Source organism: Peromyscus californicus, unplaced genomic scaffold (genome assembly GCF_007827085.1).
Source record: "Peromyscus californicus insignis strain IS unplaced genomic scaffold, ASM782708v3 Scaffold_8__1_contigs__length_139910024, whole genome shotgun sequence".
Taxonomy (NCBI): Eukaryota; Metazoa; Chordata; class Mammalia; order Rodentia; family Cricetidae; genus Peromyscus; species Peromyscus californicus.
In genome coordinates, this window is record NW_026294606.1 from 69,562,372 (window position 1) to 69,587,077 (window position 24,706).

The 24,706-nt window shown below is 39.9% G+C and overlaps 1 protein-coding gene across 1 annotated transcript in view; it reads left to right on the forward strand.

Annotated features, from left to right (window-relative positions):
* The first annotated feature begins 700 nt into the window (after positions 1 to 700).
* The window catches only part of Plxdc2 (plexin domain containing 2), a 405,253-nt gene continuing 381,247 nt past the window's right edge, over positions 701 to 24,706 (forward strand). The window contains exon 1 of the mRNA XM_052727523.1: positions 701 to 1,609. Coding sequence (XP_052583483.1) covers positions 1,498 to 1,609 — 112 coding nt within the window. The 5' untranslated portion in view covers positions 701 to 1,497. The remainder of the gene's footprint in view (positions 1,610 to 24,706) is intronic.

Below are 24,706 nucleotides of genomic sequence, written 5' to 3' on the forward strand. Positions count from 1 at the left end.
CTGGACCCTGCAGCCCAGAGCCACCTTCCACCACCCTCAGCGAGGGTCTGGGGTAGGAGTGGTTTTTGCTGGGATGGGGGTGGAGGGGGTGAATGTTCGTAACCAAAGCGATTCAGGTTTGATTTTTCTTTTTTTTCACACCCCAACGGTTGCCCAACCAGCCCTCGGATAGGGATGAAATGTTATTAACCCTTTAGCGCCCAGGTCGAACCCAGGAGATTGTGGGCACCCTTTGGGGCCTCATCCCCCAACCGGAGGCTGGCACTCAGAAGCCCGGGGAGCCTGGTGGGTGCAGGCGGAGTTGACCCCGCTACAGAGGACGCGGGCAGGGAGGGCTGATGGCGTCCAGGCGATCAGGATCTGCCACCGCCCCGCGTACCCGTCCTCGCGATCCCGGAGGCTCCTGGGGCCGCAGTGGCCCTCTGGCTCCCCCCCAGCCAGTCTTCCTGGGCTTCCTCTGTGGGAGACTTTTCTGGCGCCCCCAAGAAAAGCTCAGCCATTGGACAGGTCGGTGCGGGCTGCTGGTTTCGGGAGGAGGAAGGTGGGAGAAGCCTGGAGGAACCAGGGGGAGGGCGGAGGGAGGAGGGAAGAGGGAGGAGGGTTCCGCGGCGGATCTGGCAAATGGCAAGCCTCCTTCCCTCCCCAAAGTGTAGAGCAGGAGCGCGGGGGAGCGCGGCGGCGCCTCTGCCACCAAACTCCTGGGGCTCCGCGGTGTTTGGAGCCATCTCCTCCCTAACCTTCTCACCAGGCTGCAGCTTTACTTTTTCCTCGTCTTTCTTTTTCTTTAAAAAAGCACATTTGTCTCCTCTCTCTCTTTCTCCTTCTCTCTTCTGATCACCGCAGCCCGGACCTTCCCGGACTCTTCTCTCAGGGGCTGCCCATCCCTCCGGCTGCCCGTGAGGACGCGCGCCCAGCGTTGGGCGAAGCAAAGAAGAAAAACTTGTCGGAGGGGTTTCTCCAGCCTCCACTAACCGCCCCCCCCCCTTCTCCGGCGAACCCCAACAACCCGCCGGGGCCAGTCCTAAGTCTGGGAAAGTTCCTCCGGTGCTCAGCGCCCTCTTGGATCTGCACGGCACCGGTGCTAGCTGTGGAATTAGATCTGTTTTGAACCCAGTGGAGCGCGTCGCGGGCGCTCGGAAGTCACCGTCCCCTGGAGCCCGGGTGGCGCTGCTTGCGAGAACCCGGGAGTTTGCCAGCCCGGCTGCAAGTGACCTTTCCTCCCCACACTTGCTGGTACCGTGTCGGCTGAGGGCTGCGAGGGTGGCAAGTTGAGAAGAGAGCCCCCGAAGTTCGGAGAGGGCTGGGCTGCCCCTCCTTCGCTCGTCCCTGTTCTCTGCTACTGGGAGTGAAAGCCTATCGAAACTGACCGAGGCCTGAGGATCCCACCCGAGACCCACCCTCAGAGCTCGGCCGTTCGCCCCATCCCCACGGAGAGCCCCGGAGCCCAGGGCGGCAAGGAAAGCTCGCGGGGCAGGGGAGGGAGGTCGAGGCAGCGGCATGGCGAGGTTCCCGAGGGCCGACCTGGCCGCAGCAGGAGTTATGTTACTTTGTCACTTCTTAACCAACCAATTCCAGTTCGCCCACGCGGAGCCTGGAAACCAAATCACTGGTAAGAAGCACTTTCTTTACTCGATTGTTTTTGTGTGCAGCTGAAGATCCTTCGGGTGCCCCGGTACCCCTATTCCCAACCCACACCCACCAATTGCATTGCCCTTGGGAAACTTATCCTAGTTGTTTTTCTGGGAAATGAGTTTCCCAAAAGGAGGAAGAGGGTTGACCAGGAGAAGGTGTTGGGAGACCAGGACTTCTCTGAGGTTATGGTGCTTACTCCACCTGGGCGCCAGGGGGTGGTCCTGTCTGCCCCAAGTAGGCCAGGGAAGCCCCAGTGTAAGAGCCAGCTGTGGTGGATACCTCGCCCTGAAGCTTGTTCATATCAGGTTGTCTCCTTTCTGGCTTCTCTTTTCTTGAAGTCTGGCAAAACTGAGCCTCTGCGCCGGCCGCGGAAGGGATGATGGGGGATATGATGACAGCCAGAGAAGGCAGGTCTCCCCCTGCCAATAGAAAACGCCTTGTTGCCGCAGATCCTTCCTTCAGGCTATCCCCACTAGCTATCTCTGTGTAGGGTTACGATGTGGGGTGTTGTAGGTGCGGCAGGGTTTAGGGATGGAGAGGAGGTGGACAAGATAAGGGCGGGCGTGCCTCTGAGGACCAGCCCTGGCCCCATTGTCTTCTGCCTCTCAGCTTCACAGACAGGCCCAAACGTGCCAGCGGTTCCTTAGGGTTCCTTGACACTGACCCGGGCCTCCAAATCCTCGCAACTGGCTGCAATCCTTACCCTGGTGGCCTCTCTAGCTAGGTGTGTAGCAATGAACAGCGTCTTCAGAATGAGCTGAGACTCTGGCTAACCTGGCTGTCTCCCCAGACCACCCTATCCACTGCGACTCTACAGCTTGCTCCCTATTTCTGCCCATCAGTAAAGAAACCAATGGGTGGTGAAACACCGGGGCAGGAATCCCTGAAGTCCTGTAGACTCCCAGAGTTGGTGAGAGCAAAGGGCACTTGAAGAGAAAAAGAAAGGAAAACTTCCTAGTTAGAACAACCACTTTTGTTCTATCTTGCTTTGTATGTCGGTGTTTAATTTGAGAGAGTGGTAAATGGTTCCTTAGAAAGGATGCATAGGTACCCAGCTGTCAACCTTGAATGAGTCACAGAAAGAAGTCTTGAAGGGACACCTGGGGATTCCAGGTGAGGATAAGTGCTTACAAAAACCTTGAATAAAATTTTACCACCTTGAAACACATCGAATGGCCCAAGCAGTGTGTCTACCGCTAGAGTAAATTTTAACAGAGAAAGTGGATACTTTCTCGGTGCTCTTATTTAAGGTTAGAAGGGGTGTGTGTGTGTGTGTGTGTGTGTGTGTGTGTGTGTGTGTGTGTGTGTGTGAGTTCGGGAGCAGAGGAGGAATCATGAGGACAACAAGATAAAAGCTGAGATAAAAATGAAGACTCCCTGGATTTTTCTTGGTCACCTAGGATGGTCCTCATCAATGGACATAATAAGTTCTTAGCCATGTATAACTATAACTTATATCAGTGCACTATACTTCTGTTTATTTTCTTGGTGCATTTCATTAGTTGGAAAAATAACAATACCTTTACTTCTTCAGAATGCAGCACTTTAGAAGATGAAATAGTCATCTCCATGAGCATATTTGGAATAAATGAATATGTAAATCAACTTTGCAAAAGGGTATGTGTATGTGTAAGAAAGAGAGGTGTGTGTGTGTGTGTGTGTGTGTGTGTGTGTGTGTGTGTGTGGACGCGCATGCACATGCCAAAAGAGCATCCCAAGTTGTTTGTTTAAAAACTTCTTGGGCACTGGAAGTGAATAATGCATTTACAGCAAAGAGAGAGAGAGAGAGAGAGAGAGAGAGAGAGAGAGAGAGAGAGAGAGAGAGAGAGAGAGAGAGAGATAGCGAGAGAGAGACAGCAAGAGAGAGACAGAGAGAGAGAGAGAGAGAGAGAGAGAGAGAGAGAGAGAGAGAGAGAGAGAGAGAGAGAGAGCAGCTTTACTTTTGTATTAATGGGGGTAGAAATCACTGATATCCATGTTAAATTTGCTATTTTAAGGCTTTGGGGAGAGTGAAATTCATTGCACGTTAAGATTGACCAGCTTATGGAAAGCTTTGGCTTTGGGGAGTATGACATACCTACACTGACAAGAAAAATATGCCAGCATTTTGTAGGAATTCACTATTTCTGGTGGAACTCTTAGAAACATTGTTCTCATAGGACTGGGATGGAGAGATTAACTATTTTGTCAAGCCTTTAGAGACTTTACTATAAGCTGAAATAGCTGAACAACATTCTACATGGAGTTTTATGAAATCACCTTGGAATTAAGTGGTTTTAGCTTAATGAATATATAACACAGGGAAAGGTGTCACAGAAGAAAAGCAATCTACTCTCTATTGCAAGATGACTGGTCTGAAAGCCAAATATCCAGACAATAATTCAGAAGTTAAAAGTTGGCATGCAGCAGTCAGGGTTTTTATTACAGGCATTTTAGCGAAGGAAAAACATCTGATTTCATAACAGGGACTTTTATTACGCTTTTTTAGTTCTCTAACACTGTGGTTGATTTTACTGCCACCAGAGGGCAGAGAAACCACTAATTTCTCCTATTCCTGTTTGTAATAAGTCTGTGTTCTAGGGACATGTAGTTCATGTTTAATCTGTCATTTACTTGTATTTTAGCTGTTTTTTCTCTGTTTGGCTATTTTTATGTTTCATTTCCAGTGGATTCAGCCAATTGATCTGATGATATTACTAATTTGGAGCATTTGTTGTGAGTTGTCCTGTTGACTTACAAGGCTAAAGTTGCTGTTAGCACTGGTCTATACAACAAAATATTAGGACACAGGAAGTCAGATTATTGGACCAGCATGTTAGTTTTCTCTAGCAATGACTCATAATTTTCATAAAATGTTTAACATATGAAATTGAAAAAGATTTTTATAGCTTGAGTTTGCGTAAATTTGGATTGCCACAGAAATGTGCTCTACAGTAGGATTTTCTTTCATGGATGTCTACATGGAGGCTTAGAACTATTTTTATATAAGAAACATGGTTTTAATCATTGTAATCATATCATTTATAAGTTATCTATGTATTAAGAAATGAATGTTACCAAAGCCTAGTTCTCATCCCTGAGCATATGCTTGAATGAAATTAGAAATGCAAGATACTGTAACTTTCTTCCCTGCAAGAATCAAACAGGCCCCTGTAGAGATGTAGCAAACATGTACATTTTTTTCTTTCTAAATGTTATCTCCTATTACAGAAACACTGTTTTTAAGCATAAACGGATTGACCTACAGCTGTGATCTTGAGATTTAAAGATTTCAGTTTGTTTTCCACTTGTTCTGAAGACCATGACCTTAAGGCCTGAGCCACTGCCCTACCCATCACCTTCCGTATTCTTGAATTCTCACCAAATGTTCCCTGAGTGAGAACCACATGTTCCTACCATCTTGCCATCTCTCTTGTTCTTTTTCTTTCATTAATCTTATCTCCCTCCAAACACATTCTGCTTTCTCTTACTGGCTTATTTCAAGCAATACTTCCCCAGAAATGAATGCACTGACTTATTGCCTCCTTTGGAGCACTTTCAGGACTTTGCCTGTCTCTTGGTTATTTTGTTTTATTTTGTTTGAACTGCTGCATCTCTATCATATATCCTATTAGTCCAGCCCACTGGTCCCTGCAGCTGGGGTTTATTGTCATCATTTTGACCCTGCCACAGCATGTAACATATAGGCATGTAATAAGTTCTTGCAGAACTGAATGGAACAGCATAGAGCTGTAGTTCAGGATGGATTACTGACCTGAATACAGCCCTGGGAGACTTTCAAGGATTCCTAAAATAAAAATGCTTTCAATCAGTAAAGTGGAAATGGATATTAAAAACTAGCTTCATAGAATAATGACTTAAAAGCAGAGTATATGATCTAGGTCTACCAAACTTCCTCAGTGCTCTGGCAGATTGCTATTTGCCTTAAGCCTTCTACATTTTTTATTACTATTTAAAATTTTTGTTTTAGTTTGTTTGTCCTTTCAGAGAGGTTTTCTCTGTGTAGCCTTGACTGTCCTGAAAAGCACACTGTAGACCAGGCAGGCCTCTAACTCACAGATCAACCTGCATTCTGTATTTGGTGATTAAAACTACCAGAGAGCATTGGTTATTTGGAAAATTGTTTTTGACCTGAGCTGTCCTAAGGACTATGGATGGATTTTTCTGTCCCATCAGCCAGCTCCCAAATAACAATATGGAGAATTCTTATTAATTATGAAAGCTTGCCTGATAGCTTAGCCTTGTTTCTAATTAGCTCTTATAACTTAAATTAACCCATTTCTACTAATTTACTTTCTGCCTTGTGACTTTATTACCTATATTCCGTAATTCCCATGTTGCTTCTCCATCTGGTTGGCAACTATCTGGATCTCTGCTCTTCTTCCCAGCATCCTCTCCATGAAAATCCTGCCTAGCCATTATTGGCTGTTCAGCCTTTTATTAAACCAACCCAAGTGACAAATCTTTACAGTGTACAAAAAGATTATTCCACATTTCCCCTTTTTGTCTAAATAAAAAGGAAAGGTTTTAACTCTAACAAAATAAAAGTATAAACAATAAGAACAATTATCAGGTAAAAATTACAGTTACAATGTCCAGTCCATTTGTATTTGACATATTTAGAGAAAATACTTCATTTATTATCATATCTTGATGAGTCCAAAGCTCTGTACTAATTTTACTTTTATTATAACTAAGGAAAACTATAACTGTGAATCTAATCTTTAACCCCATCAAAGACCGAGAAGAATATAACATTATCTTAGTAAACAGGAAGTACAGAGCAAACAACTAAAGGAAGTGACAGAAACAACCGGATGCCTGGAGATTCACCCAAGGATCCTGTGCAACATAGAGGCATCCATCTTTAGCCTACAGGCCTAGAGTATCTGGCAGACTTTTCTGTGAACCAGGAATTTTTTGTTGTTGTTGTTTTTTCGAGACAGGGTTTCTCTGTGTAGCTTTGCGCCTTTTCCTGGAACTCACTTGGTAGCCCAGGCTGGCCTCGAACTCACAGAGATCCGCCTGGCTCTGCCTCCCGAGTGCTGGGATTAAAGGCGTGCACCACCACCGCCCGGCTGAACCAGGAATTTTTGAAGGACTGTCCTACTCTGTCTTGGCAAAGTTTGGCAGTCCCTTTTCTTTGTGTCCTGCTGGTGTAGTTTGGACACAGATTGTCAGCAGTTGAGGCAAGGACAGTTTCTTGTCCAAATGACTTAGCTCGTGGCACACTGGTGGCCCAAGCACACAGGCAGGTACCAGGAGACACAAGACTCGGAAGCCATGTTTGGCTCTGTTTCTATGTGTTAAGAACCTTTTTTAAAGCTTTCTCAGGTCTTATGTAGATATACATGGCTGGATGTTGGGTGCCATTTGTAGACGGATTTTTCTGTCCTGCCAATCAGCTCCCAAATAACAAAATGGAGACTTCTTATTAATTATGATAGTTTGGCTGATAGCTTAGGCTTGTTTCTAATTAGCTCTTATAACTTAAATTAACCAATTTCTATTAATATACTTCCTGCCTTGTGGCTTTATTACCTTTATTCTGTACTTGCCTTTGTCCCTGTGGCTTGTTCCAGTCAAACTACACATTGAAATTTGGTCCCTAAGTAAACAGCATTAAAAAATGCTAACCCCTTTAAGAACACTTAGGTATTTCAGAAGATTGGGGTAGTTTCCCAGAGCAGGATTAGTTCAATAACAGAGTGTTGTAAAGTGACCCCTGTCCAAAAGCCACATGCAGATGCATAAGCTGCTCTATTAGGAGTTTCAGTCTCTAGAACTAAGAATTAAGTGAACTTTTTCCCCTTCTAAATTATTCAGTATCAGGTATTCTTTTCTCATTTAAAATACCATCTTGTATTTGCTTGGGAAATTAGAAAGAAGCAAATCTTATCAAATTTCCACAGTACATTCAGTGATGCATTAGTAAGATGCTTTTCAGCTTAGTCTTAATCTGGTGAATTCCAAACTGTCCCTTTGTTCTGAGCACTGCACACCCCCCCCCCCCCCCCCTAGCTTTAATTATCTCTAGAGCCTTCCATCTTGGAAGGTCTTTCTCTACTGAGGTTCATGTAGTATGCCTTCATTCTGACCCCATTCAATGAGTCTGATCTACTGATGTAACCACTATAGAATATCAGTCTAGTAAGGGTGCTTTCGTTAGCATGGTTCTTCTGCCCTGTATAGTGACATGTCATGGATGGCCAGGCCTAATTAACAAGACACTGACAGAGAAAAGCTACCAATGTAGAATAAACCTCTTTGTGTTTCTAGAAAGACAGTGAAGTCATTTCCCATTTGTTCTTTGGGTGATTTGTAATTTTCACTCTTTAGTGAAAAAGACAGTACGATCTCAAATGATTATCCATATTTGTGTATTTAAAAGAATCTGAAAGCTTGTTTAAAATCAACAAAGTGTGTTCTAAGCATACTTAAAATCCAGATTTATTTCTTCCTCCATTGGCTCCCCATGCAGATCTAGCGACAATAGCTCTGCTGTTGTCACTGTTTCTGTGTCTGTTACCATAGCAAGTGTCCCTTCATCTCGTCAAGAAAAGACAACAAAAGCCGAGACACAGAGTTTCTTTAAAGTGTTTGGAAATCTTATTACTCATTTTCTTTCTCACCTATTTTTTTTTACTTGTTAAATGAAAACATTTCCTTAAGAATCTGTATATCTCAGGGGCTCATCTCCTAAGTAACACTAAAGAGTATAGCACATACAGAGGATATTAAGAAGTTACTTTGTGGATAAGTAGAGTAAAAATTTGGATCTTTGAAACAAAATGTTATGCATATTCCTTGGGCATCATATGATAGGAAAAGTCTAAAGTAACCTGATGTAATTTCATGAGTATGGTGCGTGGATTATTTAGGTCAGGATAGAATATTCTTTAGTTGGAATGTGGTGCATTCAGCATGCAGTGACAATTTTGGGGTGGAAATGGTGTGTGTCTGTATATCTGTTTATCGAAGTACCCAACTTTGTTCAAAACTACAATTTGAACAACTAATGAATATTTATTCTCCTGAAGTAGATGTAAGGCAGGTAGAATTTTTCTTTCTTGAGTATGAAATTTCCAGTACATGACAGACTTTTAGGTGTATTGTGGGTAAAGCTCATGCTGAAACCTTTGCACATTCTTGCCCCGTTCTCCTCAAGGTTGAAACTACCATCAACCCCATCAAACTTTAGTATGTGCTCTTGTTTGTTTGACCTCCTAACCTTCTCGTAAGCATAGTCAGCAAACTGGACACAAGCCCGGTATTACATGTGCCTTGTTTTGAATGTCATGTCTCCATTTCTGCTCTTTCCTTCAATAAACTGAGAGAGGTCTCTATACAGATCACGTCAATGTAATGTACACTGCAAAAGCACTCACTGCAAGTGTATGCTAAATGATTTTATGGTATAATGAATCATATTCTCAGTACGTATGGGGTCCTGAGATGGGGAAAAAAACTTATCCTGAACTTTTGAATACAAGTAATTTCAATCACTTAATTATTGCTTTTCTGTATCTTATTAATAGGAGCTAATGCATGCCAAACATGCACAATTATTTTAGGAGTTCTGACTTCTAATTTTGCTTTTAAATTCTGACTATTTACTACTTATGTCTTGAGAATGTGCACTCTTGATTTTTGTTTTATAATTTAGCATTTTAACTTAGTAATTCCAAGAATCCAAAATAGAACTAAGAGACTTGCCACTGTGTCTTTGAAGTTTGGTATTTTACTCTTGTTTGGAGTAGGAGTAGACTCAAGAGTTTTCATCACACACAGAGGTTTAAAAAATATATTAGCAGTGTTCTGTAAATGCCTTATAACCTGTGAAAATAAAGTTGGCATATAAAACTGAAATAATTCTCCTTTATATTTTTGTTCCAGATTATTCTTGTTGTCTAGTTTTTCCTTTTCACATTCTAATTTAACATTATAGAATATGTCTTTCAGACTGTAAATTTGTGTCTGATTTGATTTATAACATATTTTAAGTTTTAACATAGATGTCATGATTTCTTTCATTCATATCAAAAAACATTATTTGGAGGCTTTTAACATCATATCAAAATATTGTAGCTACATTTGTTCATATGGCAAGGTTTGATGGGTATATTATGAAGCCATTTTGTTTAAAGCTGAGTTGGGTAATAAATGACATGTAATTTTTCTATTACTTTTGGAAATTATTTGTAATTTTTCTGGGGATAATTCTCAGCTTGTAGATTTATGTAATTGTTCATGGCTAGATAATTAGTACTATTGTGAGCAGTGGTCGTCTGTGTGTCTTTGCTTATATCTATTCTTGTTACAGGCAAGAGTTACTCATCTTTCATGTAGAGCTAGTATTCCCAGATTCCTGGGCCAGTCAGTGTTCTGCTATAAAAGATAATTCCTGGGGTAATCCCTACTAAGGTAATAAACTTCAAAGATACAGGGAGGAAACTCATAATTATCCCTGTGCCGATATCACACAGTCTTAATTACTATAGCTTTAGAATAAGTCCATTCTTCTTGTTCTTGCTCTTCAGATGTTTGGTTATGTTCATAGGCTCTTAGTTTGCTTTCTGTTTTTGTTTGTTTGTTTGTTTGTTTGTTTTTTCCCATAGCCATTTATAATATTTAATATTATCAGTGTTTTAGGTTTTGCTAAATAAAAATTCCTGGGATTTTGTTTGGAGTAATGTTAAATATGGAGTCATTTGTTAAAAATTCAAGCTTTAAATAACTGGGAAAATGATATTCAGTTTCTTTCTTATAGCAACTAAAAGACAGAACAAGTTCCACAACAGCTCATGAGAAATTTTCAAGAGTGTCCACATGGCAGTGATCATGTTGAAAGCATGTCCTAAGATGGAGGACTGGTGCTCTTTCCTGATGACATCATTAACCTCACCATTGCTCCCAAGTGGTTCTTAGGAAATGTAGAAGGACTCACAATTTAGTTCAAATTCACAGCACAATCAAAGAAAGTTATGTCTGTCTGACTCAGGAATTAACCCAAAGAAGAGCAAACTCTAGTCTAATGAGAGGTGGAAATGATGACATTTATATTGTGTCCCTTGAAGAAACCTATCTCTGAACTCAGAGAGTTCCACAGAAAAGATTCCTACATCTTATTGGAGATTATCATTTTAGACAAATTAATGTGGGATATCATATTTGTTGATTCTAGATTTTATATTGATATATAAAACTATGTATGACTATATGACATGAAAAGAAAAGCGAAGGTATCTAGAGGAAGAAGGAACCTAATAGGAGAAGGGAGAGGAGAAAAGTAAGAGTACAGTATATGTGGGTGGTAATGACCATACTTGCATATAAACATCCCTGTGAACCCAGTGTTGTGTACAATGAGTAGACACCAATAAAAATATTTTCTTATAATAGGAAAAACTTTTTGTAAGTTCTGGGAAGGAGAATAAAGTGAGACCAGAGTTTAGATAAATAGCATTCGTGTAAAAGCAACGGTGCATGTCTATAACCTCAGTGCTGGAGGGCTGGTTTGTTATCTAGCCAATACCGAGGCAAACTGTAGTATCAATGAAAGACTGTCTCAAAAACTAAAGTTGACAATATGTTGACCTCTGGCATCTTGCATGTTAACTCATGGGTCTATGCAACCACATACACACATTCATGTCTAAGCATGTGTACCCCGCACACATATTCATACACATACACGCATAGAGTGCACTCATTAATGCATACAACACATGCACACATGCATACAACAAACACAGATAAGTAGGTCTGGTGAAAATAATAAATACCTCGAGTTTGGTATTCTTCTTATTTTTCACTCATTAGTTAATTTCAGTTCTATAGGAAATTTATATTAAAAGAAAGTAGAAATGACACATGTCTACCTTCTAAAGACAATGCATTTGTGATTCTATTTAGATAGCAAATATTTCCAATTAATGGCTCAAAATTCTCCTTTATATCATTACCATGGCTTCAACTCCACCTCCTTCATATTATGTGCTCTGTAATCAGGAGTAAATGGTCAAACTGGACAGCTGGTTTTCCTTCTTTGTTGTTTTGCCTCCCTTATCTTTTTAACATCTGTTGTTCATTTCAGATATTTTTAAAAACAAGCATGATTCAAAGTCGTTCTGCAGATGATAGTCTCATTGTGTGGACATTGCAAAACAACTCTACCCAGGGAGCCAAATTTGTGCAATCTCAGTTTTGTCAAGTTGATTTTAGAATAGACATTTGTCCAGTAGACCCAGCCACTAAGAAGCTGATTGTTTTTAAAACTATGTGCTAGAATTGGACTTCCGATGGCTTGCCTCGATTCTCAGATTCAGCCACTATCCTTATTTGGGTTACTTCCGATTTTTTTGAAGGCAAGTGTATCTTGCCTCCAAAATTGTCTTGCTGTAATCCAGGGGTAACAGTTGGATTTTTTTGTCACTGTGACCACAGTACCTGACATAAACAACTTCATTCAGGAAGGGTTTATTTGGTCCAATGATTTCAGAGGTTTTGGTCTTTTATGGTGGGGAAGCTGTGGTGAAGTAGAGCAGTTCATGAAGTTTCATTCCGGAAGCAGAGAAAGGGGAATGGTACCAACCTGCTGGCTCTTCTTCCCCCACCCCCCTTTTTTTTCCCAACTAGGCTTCCACAGCCATGGGTTGATGCAGCCCACATTCAGGTAGAGTCATAACCACTCAATCAACCTTCTCTGAAAAGGCCCTCCTAGATATACCCCAAGGAGTGCCTCACCAATTTCCTAGGTGATTCTAAATCCAAACAAGTTAGCAATCAAGATTAACACACATGCCAGACTCATTTCACAGCTGGAAAGGTATTTCTAAAATGCACATCAGGCAGGATGTTGGAAATGCTTTCACAAATATTTGTTGCATTTAAAGTAATGATTAAGACATTTGCCAGTCTAGTACTGCTTTATATTTCCAGGTCCAAACTCATCACTTCTTCCTCCTCTTCCTCTTCATGTTTTCCACAAAATCTCCTTCTAAAATTCTGCTTCCTCTGAGAGTAATCTTTCATCCTGTTTTTGGTTTTGTGCCTTCTTTCTCTTTCATTCTTTCACTCATTCTTTGTTTCTTTGCTATTTGGATAATTGATTTCTGACACAGTGAAATTGTGTGTGTATTCACCTAAAAATATTTTGCACATCATTATATCAGGTATCATCCAAACTGTAATTCCTATGCTTGTACTTGATTATAAACTGCTGGGGTTATATGCCATCTGGAACTGACCTCACTGAATTACTGACTTCAGAGACAGGAAGCCTTCTTTGAAATTTTGGTGAATGATAGAATCTGGCTAGTCTTCCTCTTGTGTAATAAAAATGTATTTTTTTTCCAGATTTATCACTTAGGCAGATTTTTGTTTATATCTTCCTTCTACATATTTTAGGCAGTTTTCTTAATCACAATTTCTATAACATGATAACTTGGGTTTAAATGTCAATACATAAAATGTAAAATACAAATCAGAGGTTGGGCAAAAGAAATTGGAAAAATATATTTGTAAGGAATTAAGACTTCACTTAGTCTAAACCATCCCAACCTAAATATACCAGATGTCATCTAACTTTGGAAGCTCAGCAGGGTTGGGCCTAGCCTGGTAGGTACCTGGATGGGAAGACATCATTTATAAAGGTGGGCTTAGAAATCTTTAAAAATAAAGATGGATTTAGAAATGATGTGATTACAGAAGTCAGGAAGAAGGACAAGATGTCTAGGATAACTATTTTTTAAAAAGTAGTTTCCAATTTTTGAGCTTTATAAATTTGAATAACATTTCAAAGTCTACAAAATGACAAGATTTTAATTTCCTGTAATGATTTACATTTGAGCCATATGGAATTTGTATAACCAGCTCCTAGGAGTCTGAAAGATAAATGCTAGGAAATATTCCCCATGACTAGACCTTTAAGACATTTTTAGATTCATGCTATTGGCTGCCTTTCAAACACACTTGCTTTCAGCAACTGTGGAGAGATCTCTAGAACTGCACTCCAATAAGTGATACTGACTCCTTCAAGGTCTTCAGTGGGAGCCACTTGTCCACACTTGATCATTTGGTGTGAGCATCTCCCTTATACTCAGCCTCCTGTTTTTGCTGTTCTCAGAGTGAGCTCTCTTATCCTCGTCTTTGTTTTTCTTGGAATGTTCTTCAAAGTTCTTCCCATCCTCCACACTAGTTGTGTGCTGCAAACATCTGATGTTTTTATCTGCTTGATATCTCTTTCCTCTTCTGGATGCAGGACCCTCCCATTGTATGAGAATGTCCTCCAGTTGACTCTGTTCTGAACTCGGACTGTACTGTCCTACTTTCCCAGAGTGAGCAGTGTTTGTCCTAAACTTCACTGTTTACTCAACCTTACTGTATTTGACCTCTGATCAGCCCATTAATCATTGAATGCTATGTGTTATGGTTAGGATCATAAATGTCTTCAAAAAGCTTATGGTTGAAGCCTTGGTCGTTTGAGTTGGGAGATGAAGATAGTTAAGGGTATGTCCATGAACAGTTTATTGGTTCTTTGGTCCCTTGCTTTCTTTCTTTTTGCTTCCTGGCTACTACATAGTGAATAAGTTTCTTTGCAACCTTCCCACAGTGATATATTGTTTTGCATTGACCCATAAAGCAGTGGGGACAGGCAAATGGACAATGAAACCTCTGAAACAATGAGCCAGAATAAAGGTTTTCTCCTTGAAGTTCATTTCTCAGATATTTCATCACACTGATGGGAAGAATATTAATATGCATATGTTCTGAGAGAATGAGTTCTGTATCTGTTTTACTCTGGGATTGCTGCACTGGGAATGTGGAGTTACAAATCTATCTACAGATAATCTTATATTTCCCAGTATTTTAAATTGGTAGATTCCAATTTTGATTGTTATTCTTTTTGCAAAAGGACAAATCCTGTTAAATACATCAAAGTTTTCAGTTCTATTGCTCTTAACATAATTGATTGAATGTTGTAGACTTTTCTTTCCATTAATTTATAAGTTTTTGTGCATAGGAATCATGTTTGCTTTACTCTTTTAAAACTTAATTTGTACTCTTGACACTGTATAGAGCTGGATATATAAAAGGATATCTATTTGTTGAATTAATTGTGTTAGTTCGTTGGTTAGAGTGTAATCTCAGTAACTATTAACATAATACAAATCTCAAACAGCATGTGACGTTCACAAGAAACTGTCTTCTTGATTCATATGTTAACTTATCTGAAACAACTCTTCATATTTTTTTTCGAGACAGGGTTTCTCTTTGTAGTTTTGGTGCCTGTCCCAAATCTCGCTCTGTAGACCAGACTGGCCTCCAACTCCAGAGACAACTCTTCATATTTTAACCTTTTCTTGTGCTTTTTTTTTATTTTCCTCTGAAATTTGTTTCACTATTTTGTTTTCCCTAAAGTGTAAACTTTTTTTTTGAGACAGGGTTTCTCTGTGTAGCTTTGCACCTTTCCTGAAACTCACTCTGTAGCCCAGGCTGGCCTCAAACTCACAGAGGTCCACCTGGCTCTGCCTCCCAAGTGCTGGGATTAAAGGCATGCACCACCACCACCTGGCTTAAAGTGTAAACTTTTAAGCACTAAAAGTTAATGAGGAAAAAACAGTTAACTCTTTAATAAAAGATATAGCATTGTTTTGTGGTAGTATCTCAGTCTGTATGAGTATATAAAGAGGTTGAATAAAAGCAGGCAATCATTGCTCCATATCTCCTGTTCATTTATTTTCTTTATTTTATACACATTTTTGTATTTCCCAGATCAATGATATTTTCATCAAATAAAAGATATATAATTGTATTTCAGACATAACACCTAGCAACAATAGATTCTCAATACAAACTCATCAATTTAATTATTAAATTTTGTTTTATATAGATTCATTGACTCATTACTTCATCTATTCAAAAATTAATCAATTCTTTAAAAAAGTAGATGTTGGAATATGTTAATGTATTTATTAGAATACTGTTGTAGGTTGACTACAAGCTTGTACGATTTGATGCTCAAAGGGTCATTTGTTAAAGAATTGGTTTCCAAGGTGGTGCTATTAGGAGGCAGTAACATAGTTAAAGTGGAATTTAGTGGGATGTCTTTAGATCACTGGGAGTGAGCTCTCCTTTTTTCCTGTTACCTGGACCAGCAAGGTTAGTGCTGTTGCCTTTCCATGCACCTCAACATTACTACCAGATGCTTAAAAGCAATAGGTCTACCTGGTCATAGACATACCATGAGCCAATAAGAAGACTTATGCCTTTATAAGTTCAATATCCCATATACTTCTTATGATTAAAGAAAGTTTACTAAAACAGAAACTTAGATGTTTATGTCATATCCATTAGATATAGTTCAGAGGCTTCCGTATGCTAGAATTTATAGGAGATATAAAATCAAAGTATGACATTTTCATGATATGATACGATATTCCTTCATAATGTTCAATTTGCCTAATTTTTGTACTGGTTCATCTTTTCTCCTTCTGCATAACTTCAGTTTAAACTGCTACTATCAATTCAATTTAATTTTATTTTTTCAATGCATGAAAAATACATATTATATGAAATGTGTAAAAATGTGATACATAATGAAGATGGACATGTTTGTTTTAGCTTTTCATTTCTGTGACAAAATGCCAAAGTAAATAACTAAAAGGGGAAAGATTTTATGGGTACAACTGTAGGTTTTACAGTGTATATTTAAAAAAAATTAAGGTTTTCTACTTTTCTTACCTGAAGTAATTATTCTGAGGCTTATGGTGAGCAAGAATGTCATGGCAGGGAGCATGCAGTGAAGTAAAGCTGTTGCTTGACTTTTCCTGCCTGGCCCACAGTCAGGGCAAATCTCTCTCACCCGCCAGTCCCAAGCCGCTCAAACCCGATCAAGTAAACACAGAGACTTATATTGGTTACAAACTGTATGGCCGTGGCAGGCTTCTTGCTAACTGCTCTTACAGCTTAAATTAATCCATTTCTATTAGTCTATACCTTGCCACGTGGCTTGTGGCTTACCGGTACTTTACATCTTCCTTGTCCTGATGGCGGCTGGCTGTGTCCCCCTTTTCCAGCTTCCTGTTCTCTCTTGTCTCCTCTCTGTTAGTCCCGCTTATACTTCCTGCCTGGCCACTGCCAATCAGTGATTTATTCATTGACCAATCAGCAACACATTTGACATACAGACCATCCCACAGCATAAAGCTGCTCACCTCTTAAATGGCACACAGAAATTAGAGTAAGAAAAACAGAAGTATATGGGACAAGATATAACCTTCAAAGCCATGTCCCCAATGACCTACATCTTTTAAGTCCTACTTCCTAAATTTTCTACCACTTTCTCATAGAGATAGCATTAAGTTATGAACCCATCCATGGATTAGTTCACTGAAGAAGTCAAAGTAGTCATGATTGAGTCACCTCCCAAACCCACATTTCTGAACATTTTATCATTAGAAACTAGTTTTCAGCCCATGAACTTTTGAGGAACATCTCAAATCAAAATCACAACAATGTCTAAAAAATAAATACAGTTCCAGGAGCCTGGCAGCATGAGTCTAGAGGACCAAACCATTTAGTCATCCATGACCTGCCAGAGTGACAATGTCTGGGAAGTGTTTTACAGGAGCTTGCACGGTAAGAAAACCTCTTAGGGACAGCAGCATTCAATTGTTTTGTTTACTTAAATGATTCTTTGACACTAGGTTGATTTTTCTCAACATCTTTGCTTTTTCATTTACTGGCTTTGTGACTATGAGCAAAAATATGAACCCTCAGAGTCTCAATTTCTTCATGTCTAAAATAAAAACAAAACCATGAGTTTATGTTTTAATGAAATCTGCTATGAAGCATTGCCTTCTCTGAAGGTTTGGGTAGCAACTTAGTTAACTTTTCTACTGCTGTGAGAAACACCATGATCAAGGCAACTTATAAAAGAAAGTGTATAATTGAGCTTACAGTTTCAGAGGGTTAGAGTCTATGAGGCTGGAACAAAGCATGGTGACAGGAACAACTGAAACTTAACATCCTGACCTGCAAATAGGAGACAGGGAAAAGGCATGCTGTGAGTAGCCAGAGATTTTGAAAACCTCAAAGTCCATCCCCAGTGACACACTTCCTCCAATAAGGCCATACTGCCTAATCCTTCCCAAACAGTTCCACCAGAAGGAGCCCAATCACATGAGCTTATTCAAACCACCACAGTTATGTTTCCATAGAAAAACAAAAAGATGGGCAATGAAGAGAATTTCATTGTTAGCAATTAAATATTAATCATCAGTCTCTCCCTGCTTATACTGCCAGAGGTAAAACCATGTCAAATTGACTTTAGCTTTATTCATGTACGATGGTACTGGTGGAGGCTGAATAAAATCTCATACCAATCACAGGTGTTCATGGCCAGTTACATACTGAATTTTATGCAACCTGATTCACTCCAGTAGGTTCTGATGCATCTGAGTCCTGGAATACAAAGCATTTTTGTTATTTACAGTCCCTCTCAAACCTGCTCTTACCCAGTGAACTTAGGGTGAGATTTGAGTTTGAAGAACATAAAATATCTATGAAACATCTACTAATGTAACTATCAAACAACTTATTTTTTTAACAAATTCATATTGTATAACTGATACAAGGCTCCTAGAAAATGCCTCCTTCTCTTGGGATTGGCTGAAGACACAACAAAATTCTGCTGTGTCATCTACTATGAAGCAAGAGAATGATGTTTTGATCTTATTCATAAACTTGTCTCTGGAATAGATAATACACAGACTTAGAGATTGTGAAATTCCCTTGAATGACAAGTGAACTTTGCAGACGAATTTCTAAGCGGTCCTATTAAATAAAAACATGGAGCCAAATATAGGGGTGAAAGCCTTAGAGATCAGGGAAATAGTGAGAACCACCAACCACCTACCTTACCAGCTCTGTAGCTTACAAAAATGCCAAGACTTCCTGTCTACCCAGGCTTTTATTGCCTTGCTGTTCTGCCCTCTCATTGGCTTTTAGCTCAGCTACCTCAGTTCCTTGTTACTGCCTGTCTGTACAGACCTCTACGTCTCTATGGTTGGTACTGGGATTAAAGGCATGTGTCACCATGCTTGGCTCTGTTCCCTAGTGTGACCTTGACACACAGAGACCCTGCCTGCCAAGTGATTGGATTAAGGGCATGTGCTACCACTGCCCGACTTTTGTGTTAATGGCTTGCAATTTCCTCTGCTCTCCATGCAAACTTTATTTATTAACATACAAATAAAATATCACCACATTTCAGCACAAATAAAATATCACTGTAGAACTTTTTTAGACATGCTATGAATATACAGAGACCTTACATGCTGCCTACATCTTAGTGAATTTACTTGAAAAAGGAAGCAATGCCAGAAATCCTAAGATTCCATCAAGGAATGGAAATCAAGACACATCAAAATAAAAAAAAAATGAATCCAAGTTTAATAGTATGGTTTCTTATTTTCCAGAACTGTGCAGAATATTTTCTGTTTAAGGCGTGTCAATCCCCTTATATAGAAATAGCAGAGTGAGGTGCATTCATGGAGTTGAGAGCAATGGAGCAACACCATCTCAACTACCATCAGGATGTTTCCTATACCAGTTTGTCATAGTTCTTAACCTTAGAGAGTCATTTGTTTGGGTTTTGGTAATATAATATTGAAAATGTAAGTGCTGGGGCTGGAGAAATGGCTCAGTTGGAGGACCCAAGTTCGATTCCCAGTACTCACATAGTGGCACACAACTGTCTGTAACTCCAGTCCCAGGGGATCTGATGCCCTCTTCTGGCCTTCCTGGGCACCAGGACTACCTGTAGTGCACATCAGATACACATGCAGACCAAACACCCATAAACATAACAAGATGGGGGGGGGCAGAAAAAATGTGTCACACGAAAGCACAATGGTCATGCATGCTCTTTCTGTTTGAAGGCTTCAGAAGAACCACTGCAGTAAGGAGGCAAGTATAGTACCAACATTCAACACACAGAAAAGAAGCCCTGGGCGGGGTTCCTGTTTTAATGCAGAATTACAGGACGTCACTAACAGTGATGCTGTGAGACTGAGGATGTGTATCATTTCTCTAACTGTGTGTGTGTGTGTGTGTGTGTGTGTGTGTGTGTGTGTGTGAGAGAGAGAGAGAGAGAGAGAGAGAGAGAGAGAGAGAGAGAGAGAGAGAGAGAGAGAGATTGAGGCATCAGAAAATGGACATATGGGAATTTGTAGAGAGAATCAGAGGCAGCCTCATAGAGGAGGAGGCATGTTTGGGTGAGTGAAATTGAATGGTGAAGAAATAATGGAAGGACCCTCAGGATGGAGGAGGACACAGTGTATGCTGTATGGTAAAATGCCATTGCTTTAGGGAAGGGCCAAGCAGAGGGCTGGAAAGGTAGGAAGGACGATGTACTTGTCTGGTGTTGAAGGCTGTCCTGAATGTGACAGCTTACCTGTGGCATATTTTTGTGGCTGACTGACCAACTGTGATGGACCATTTGTAAAGGTCTCTAGCCATACTGTGGGAGCAATGAGGAAAGAGGACTTGGGGACAGAGTGTGTTACAAACTACTGGGTTGTGAAGGTGGAACACGGTGACAAAGGCTCAGATGAGAGCCTTCACCTAGCTCCTAGGTGGTTGAGAGACTCGGCATTGGCTCCACTTCAGACGTGTTAAGAATTGCGACATTCGTGGCACACATTCTACTGGAGCTACTAACCCTCCCAGGGCTGGCAGGGCTGGGCGGTCTCAACGGGATCAAGGATCAGAGTCAGCAATGCACTATGCGTAACAGAAAACAGCACTGAACAGAAATAGAGAGTGGCTAGTGGAGAGGTTGAAGTCCCAGAAAGGTAATAAACTGAGGAAGGAGCCCAGGAGGAAGAGGCCAGTGACCTGGAGAAGGACTCAGATTTGTAGAAGGAGAATCAGAGTTCCTGGGTAGGAAAAAAAATGTGTTCATTTGTTTGGCAAAGATGGAGGGAGAGTGGGTGGAAGTGGGCAGCCAGTGCCAGGCCGTGGGAGCGAACATGAACGGGAGAAGAAGAATGTGATAAGCTTTTTGGAAACATCTCTGGGAAAATAATTATGGAGGAGTGGAGGGGGGCATAGAGGTGCAGGCTAGGCAGGCAGTGGTGCTCCCAGCACAGGAAGCAGGGTTCTGGCTGATGAATTTAAAAACTAACCACAGCTCTATCCAAATGCAGAGTGACTGCAAGAAGTTCTTCTTTTATTGTGTTTGAGAGATTATATTGTTTTGTGTGATAGCTAATAGAAATTTGACTAAGACTTAGATAATATCATGTTTGATGTCACCTGAAGTCATTGAATACAGGAAGTCTTTCGAGTATGCTGAAGTTAGTTGGAAAGAGTGCCTCCAGCAGTGGCTGTGGGAAAAATGAGGAAATGCCGCCTTTTATCAGTTAACTCTGGCCCACAACATGGCTGTGACATGGTGGAGAACTTACAGATGGTTTGAAAAGGATGTAGAAGATGATTTGTTTACTCTCAGGCCTTTTTCCCTACCAGACAACATAGGACCTAGAAAGAAATGCAGTGACAACCTTAAGAATTCAAGTAATGTAAGCGTGTGTGTGTGTGTGTGTGTGTGTGTGTGTGTGTGTGTGTGTGTGTGCTGTTCTTCACTGGTTAATTTTTTTACTCTTACTATTTTTTCCACATTGTGATTATTTTATGACTGTTGTGAAGATGGATTTTATAATGAACAAAACATTGATTGTGACATGATACGGGGACAGATAATGTGGAAAAAATAATTTCTAACCTTCTAATACTTAGGGAATCTAGGAATCAAGACAATAATCTTTTATGAGACTTTGGAAGGCTTTTTCACCAGGAAACTAGAACTTTTGCAAAGGAGTTACTCTTCCCATCGAGGTGAGTTGCAGTTTTTCGTCAACAGTCATTTTATGAAATTGTCTGAGGACTGAAAGGACAGATTGTCACCTCTGTAATGTGCTACCCAGTAAGACATTCCACAGTAGCTTGAAGTTTAAAAATAAGAAAAGACTCAAGATTATTCAAGTTTCAGATTAAAAGCCAAAGTAAAAATTAGAACCATAAACCTTTCTCATCTGTGGGCATTTGTCAGGATGGATTGTAAGATAGTTTTGTTTAATAATTGGGTCATTGCTCTGTGTCCTCAGTGAATGAATGCATGTGCTTGTGCCTGTGTGTGTGTGTGCCTGTGTGTGTGTGTGTGTGTGTGTGTGTGTGTGTGTGCCTGTGTGTGTGTGTGTGTGTGTGTGTGTGTGTGTGTGTGTGTGTGTATTGGGTGGACAGGAAAGAATGAGTTGAAAAGAAAGTAAAAGACAAAATGACAAGGTACAGACCAGGTTGTGATTCCATAGTATTTATGGATATGACATAAGGCGGTTACATCTGTTTCCATAAATTATTGGTGCTATTTCAGCTGTGTAAACCTTTGCAAAGACCAAAACAACACAATGTAATATTAATGAATGTTGTTTTATACAACATGTAAAAATGCTAACACAGAATACAAATGTGCCTTGGTCTACAGCGGTCCTTCAGCTCATAGCTGAACTTTCTGGATCATTTATCATCGTTTGTCTATGTAAGTTGTTTTGTCACATGCTTCCATATAAATCAGAAGCGTGGGCCTCTCTCTCTGTTTCCCTCATTTCTTATTCATTTTAGACTCTTAATATTTAACCTGGTGAAAAAACTCACTAACATAAGACCATGTACTCTATCATTTACATTTTGGTTAAAATATTAACTTCTAATTCAGTTAATTGATACAACTTTTTTTTTCCCTCATTAAAATGTCCAGGATCTAAACTCTAACTTGTCTTCTAAAATCAATTGTTTAAATGCTTGCTTTCTTAAAAAAATGAATAAGAATGGCATACATTTGTAATGCTTCTTTATTGTTCACTTTAATCCTTCAGTGTTTCCACCTGTATGAATAAGTAAATTTCAAATTTATAATCTGTATATTTAATCTCTAATTTGCATATTTAAGTACCAGTAAAAACAAAAGAAAGTTTTAGCCTTTTTTTTTTTAATTTTTATTTTACAATACAATTCAGTTCTACATATCAGCCACGGATTCCTTTGTTCTCCCCCCTCCCGCCCCCTCCCCTTCCCCCCAGCCCACCCCCCCATTCCCACCTCCTCCAGGGCAAAGCCTCCCCCGCGGACTGAGATCAACCTGGTAGACTCAGTCCAGGCAGGGCCAGTCCCCTCCTCCCAGGCCGAGCTAAGCGATCCTGCATAAGCCCCAGGTTTCAAACAGCCAACTCATGCAATGAGCACAGGACCCAGTCCCACTGCCTGGATGCCTCCTAAACAAATCAAGCCAATCAACTGTCTCACCCATTCAGAGGGCCTGATCCAGTTGGTGACCCCTCGGCCATTGGTTCATAGTTCATGTGTTTCCATTCGTTTGGCTATTTGTCCCTGTGCTTTATCCAACCTTGGTCTCAACAATTCTCGCTCATATAAACCCTCCTCATTCAATGTCTCTATAGAGTTAAAAAGGCAAGTTTTAGCCTTTTTAACTCTATAGAGACATTGAAGAAATTTTGAAAGTATAAGCCAAAATGAACTAGAGTCAAATAGTTTTGAAATTCATAAACCAGAAATACTTGGGGCCAGAATGTTTGGGCATATTATCTTTATTGTTTTTGTTGTAATATTTGCATATATAATGTGTAATATGTTTCATTGTGACTGTGAGGATAATTTTAGACAAAATTTTGAATGATTTCATTCAAATATAGCTTTGTCATATGGAATTTTCCACTTGTTTTGTATCACTCAGAAAGTTTCAGATTTTCAGTATATCAGATTTTTGATTTTTGGATTAGATATGTCAGCCTACAATTCAAACATTACTCTTCATATGAATCAATAGACTTTTACCAATTGGGCCATATGAGCTCTAGGAAGTTGATTGACTTATCCAAGAGTACACAGAACAAGAGGATGAGCATTGACCTCTAAGAAATAATTGAAATATGTGAATCTTCTTTTTGATGTGTTATAAACAGTAATGTTGAAAACTTTCTCTATTTTCTATTTATTTATATAAATGTATATTCTTGGTAAGTCAGTTCATTTTTATGGGTTGATACACATTAGGTGGACTTTATCTAACTTATACTATTATAATACCAATAGCTTACATCATTGACCTTTTAATGTTTTTATCTGTAGCTGGAGTTTTCTTCAGTCCCACTTGGGCCCACTGCCACTCAGACCCAAGTAAACACACAGAGACTTATATTACTTATAAACTGTATGGCTGTGGCAGGCTTCTTGTTATCTAGTTCTTATATCTTAAGTTAACCCATTTATTTTTTTATTTATTTTTTTTTTTTTTTTGTTTTTTCGAGACAGGGTTTCTCTGTGTAGCTTTGCGCCTTTCCTGGAACTCGCTTTGGAGACCAGGCTGGCCTCGAACTCACAAAGATCCGCCTGGCTCTGCCTCCCGAGTGCTGGGATTAAAGGCGTGCGCCACCACCGCCCGGCAAGTTAACCCATTTCTATTAATGTATAAATTGCCACGTGGCTTGTGGCTTACTGGTACTTTTACATCTCACTTCCTCTGTGTCTGGCTGGCCACTCCTGACTCAGCCATCCTGTTCCCAGAATTCTCCTCTCTCTTTGTTCCACCTATACTTCCTGCCTGGTTACTGGCCAATCAGCACTTTATTCATTAATCAATCAGAGCAACACATTCACAGCATGAAGAATGATATCCACAGCACTCCCCCCCATTTTTTTTTTTTTTTTTAAAAAAAGGAAGGTTTTAACTTTAACATAGTAAAATGGATTATGTATGTTTGGCTTTGTTTAGGTTGTTGGTTATAAATTGTTATTTGTCAATATCTTTCTAAAGAAAAAAGAGGGGTATGATATAGATATGATAGGATGAAAGGGTAGATTATTGAATCTACTTTTAAAGAGCAACAACTTGTTTATAAATGTTTTATATTGCTGTAGATTTTAGTTTATTGACACAAAATTAGAGTTGATTTTGTTATACTATATATATTTCTACTCTTGTTTAAGGTAT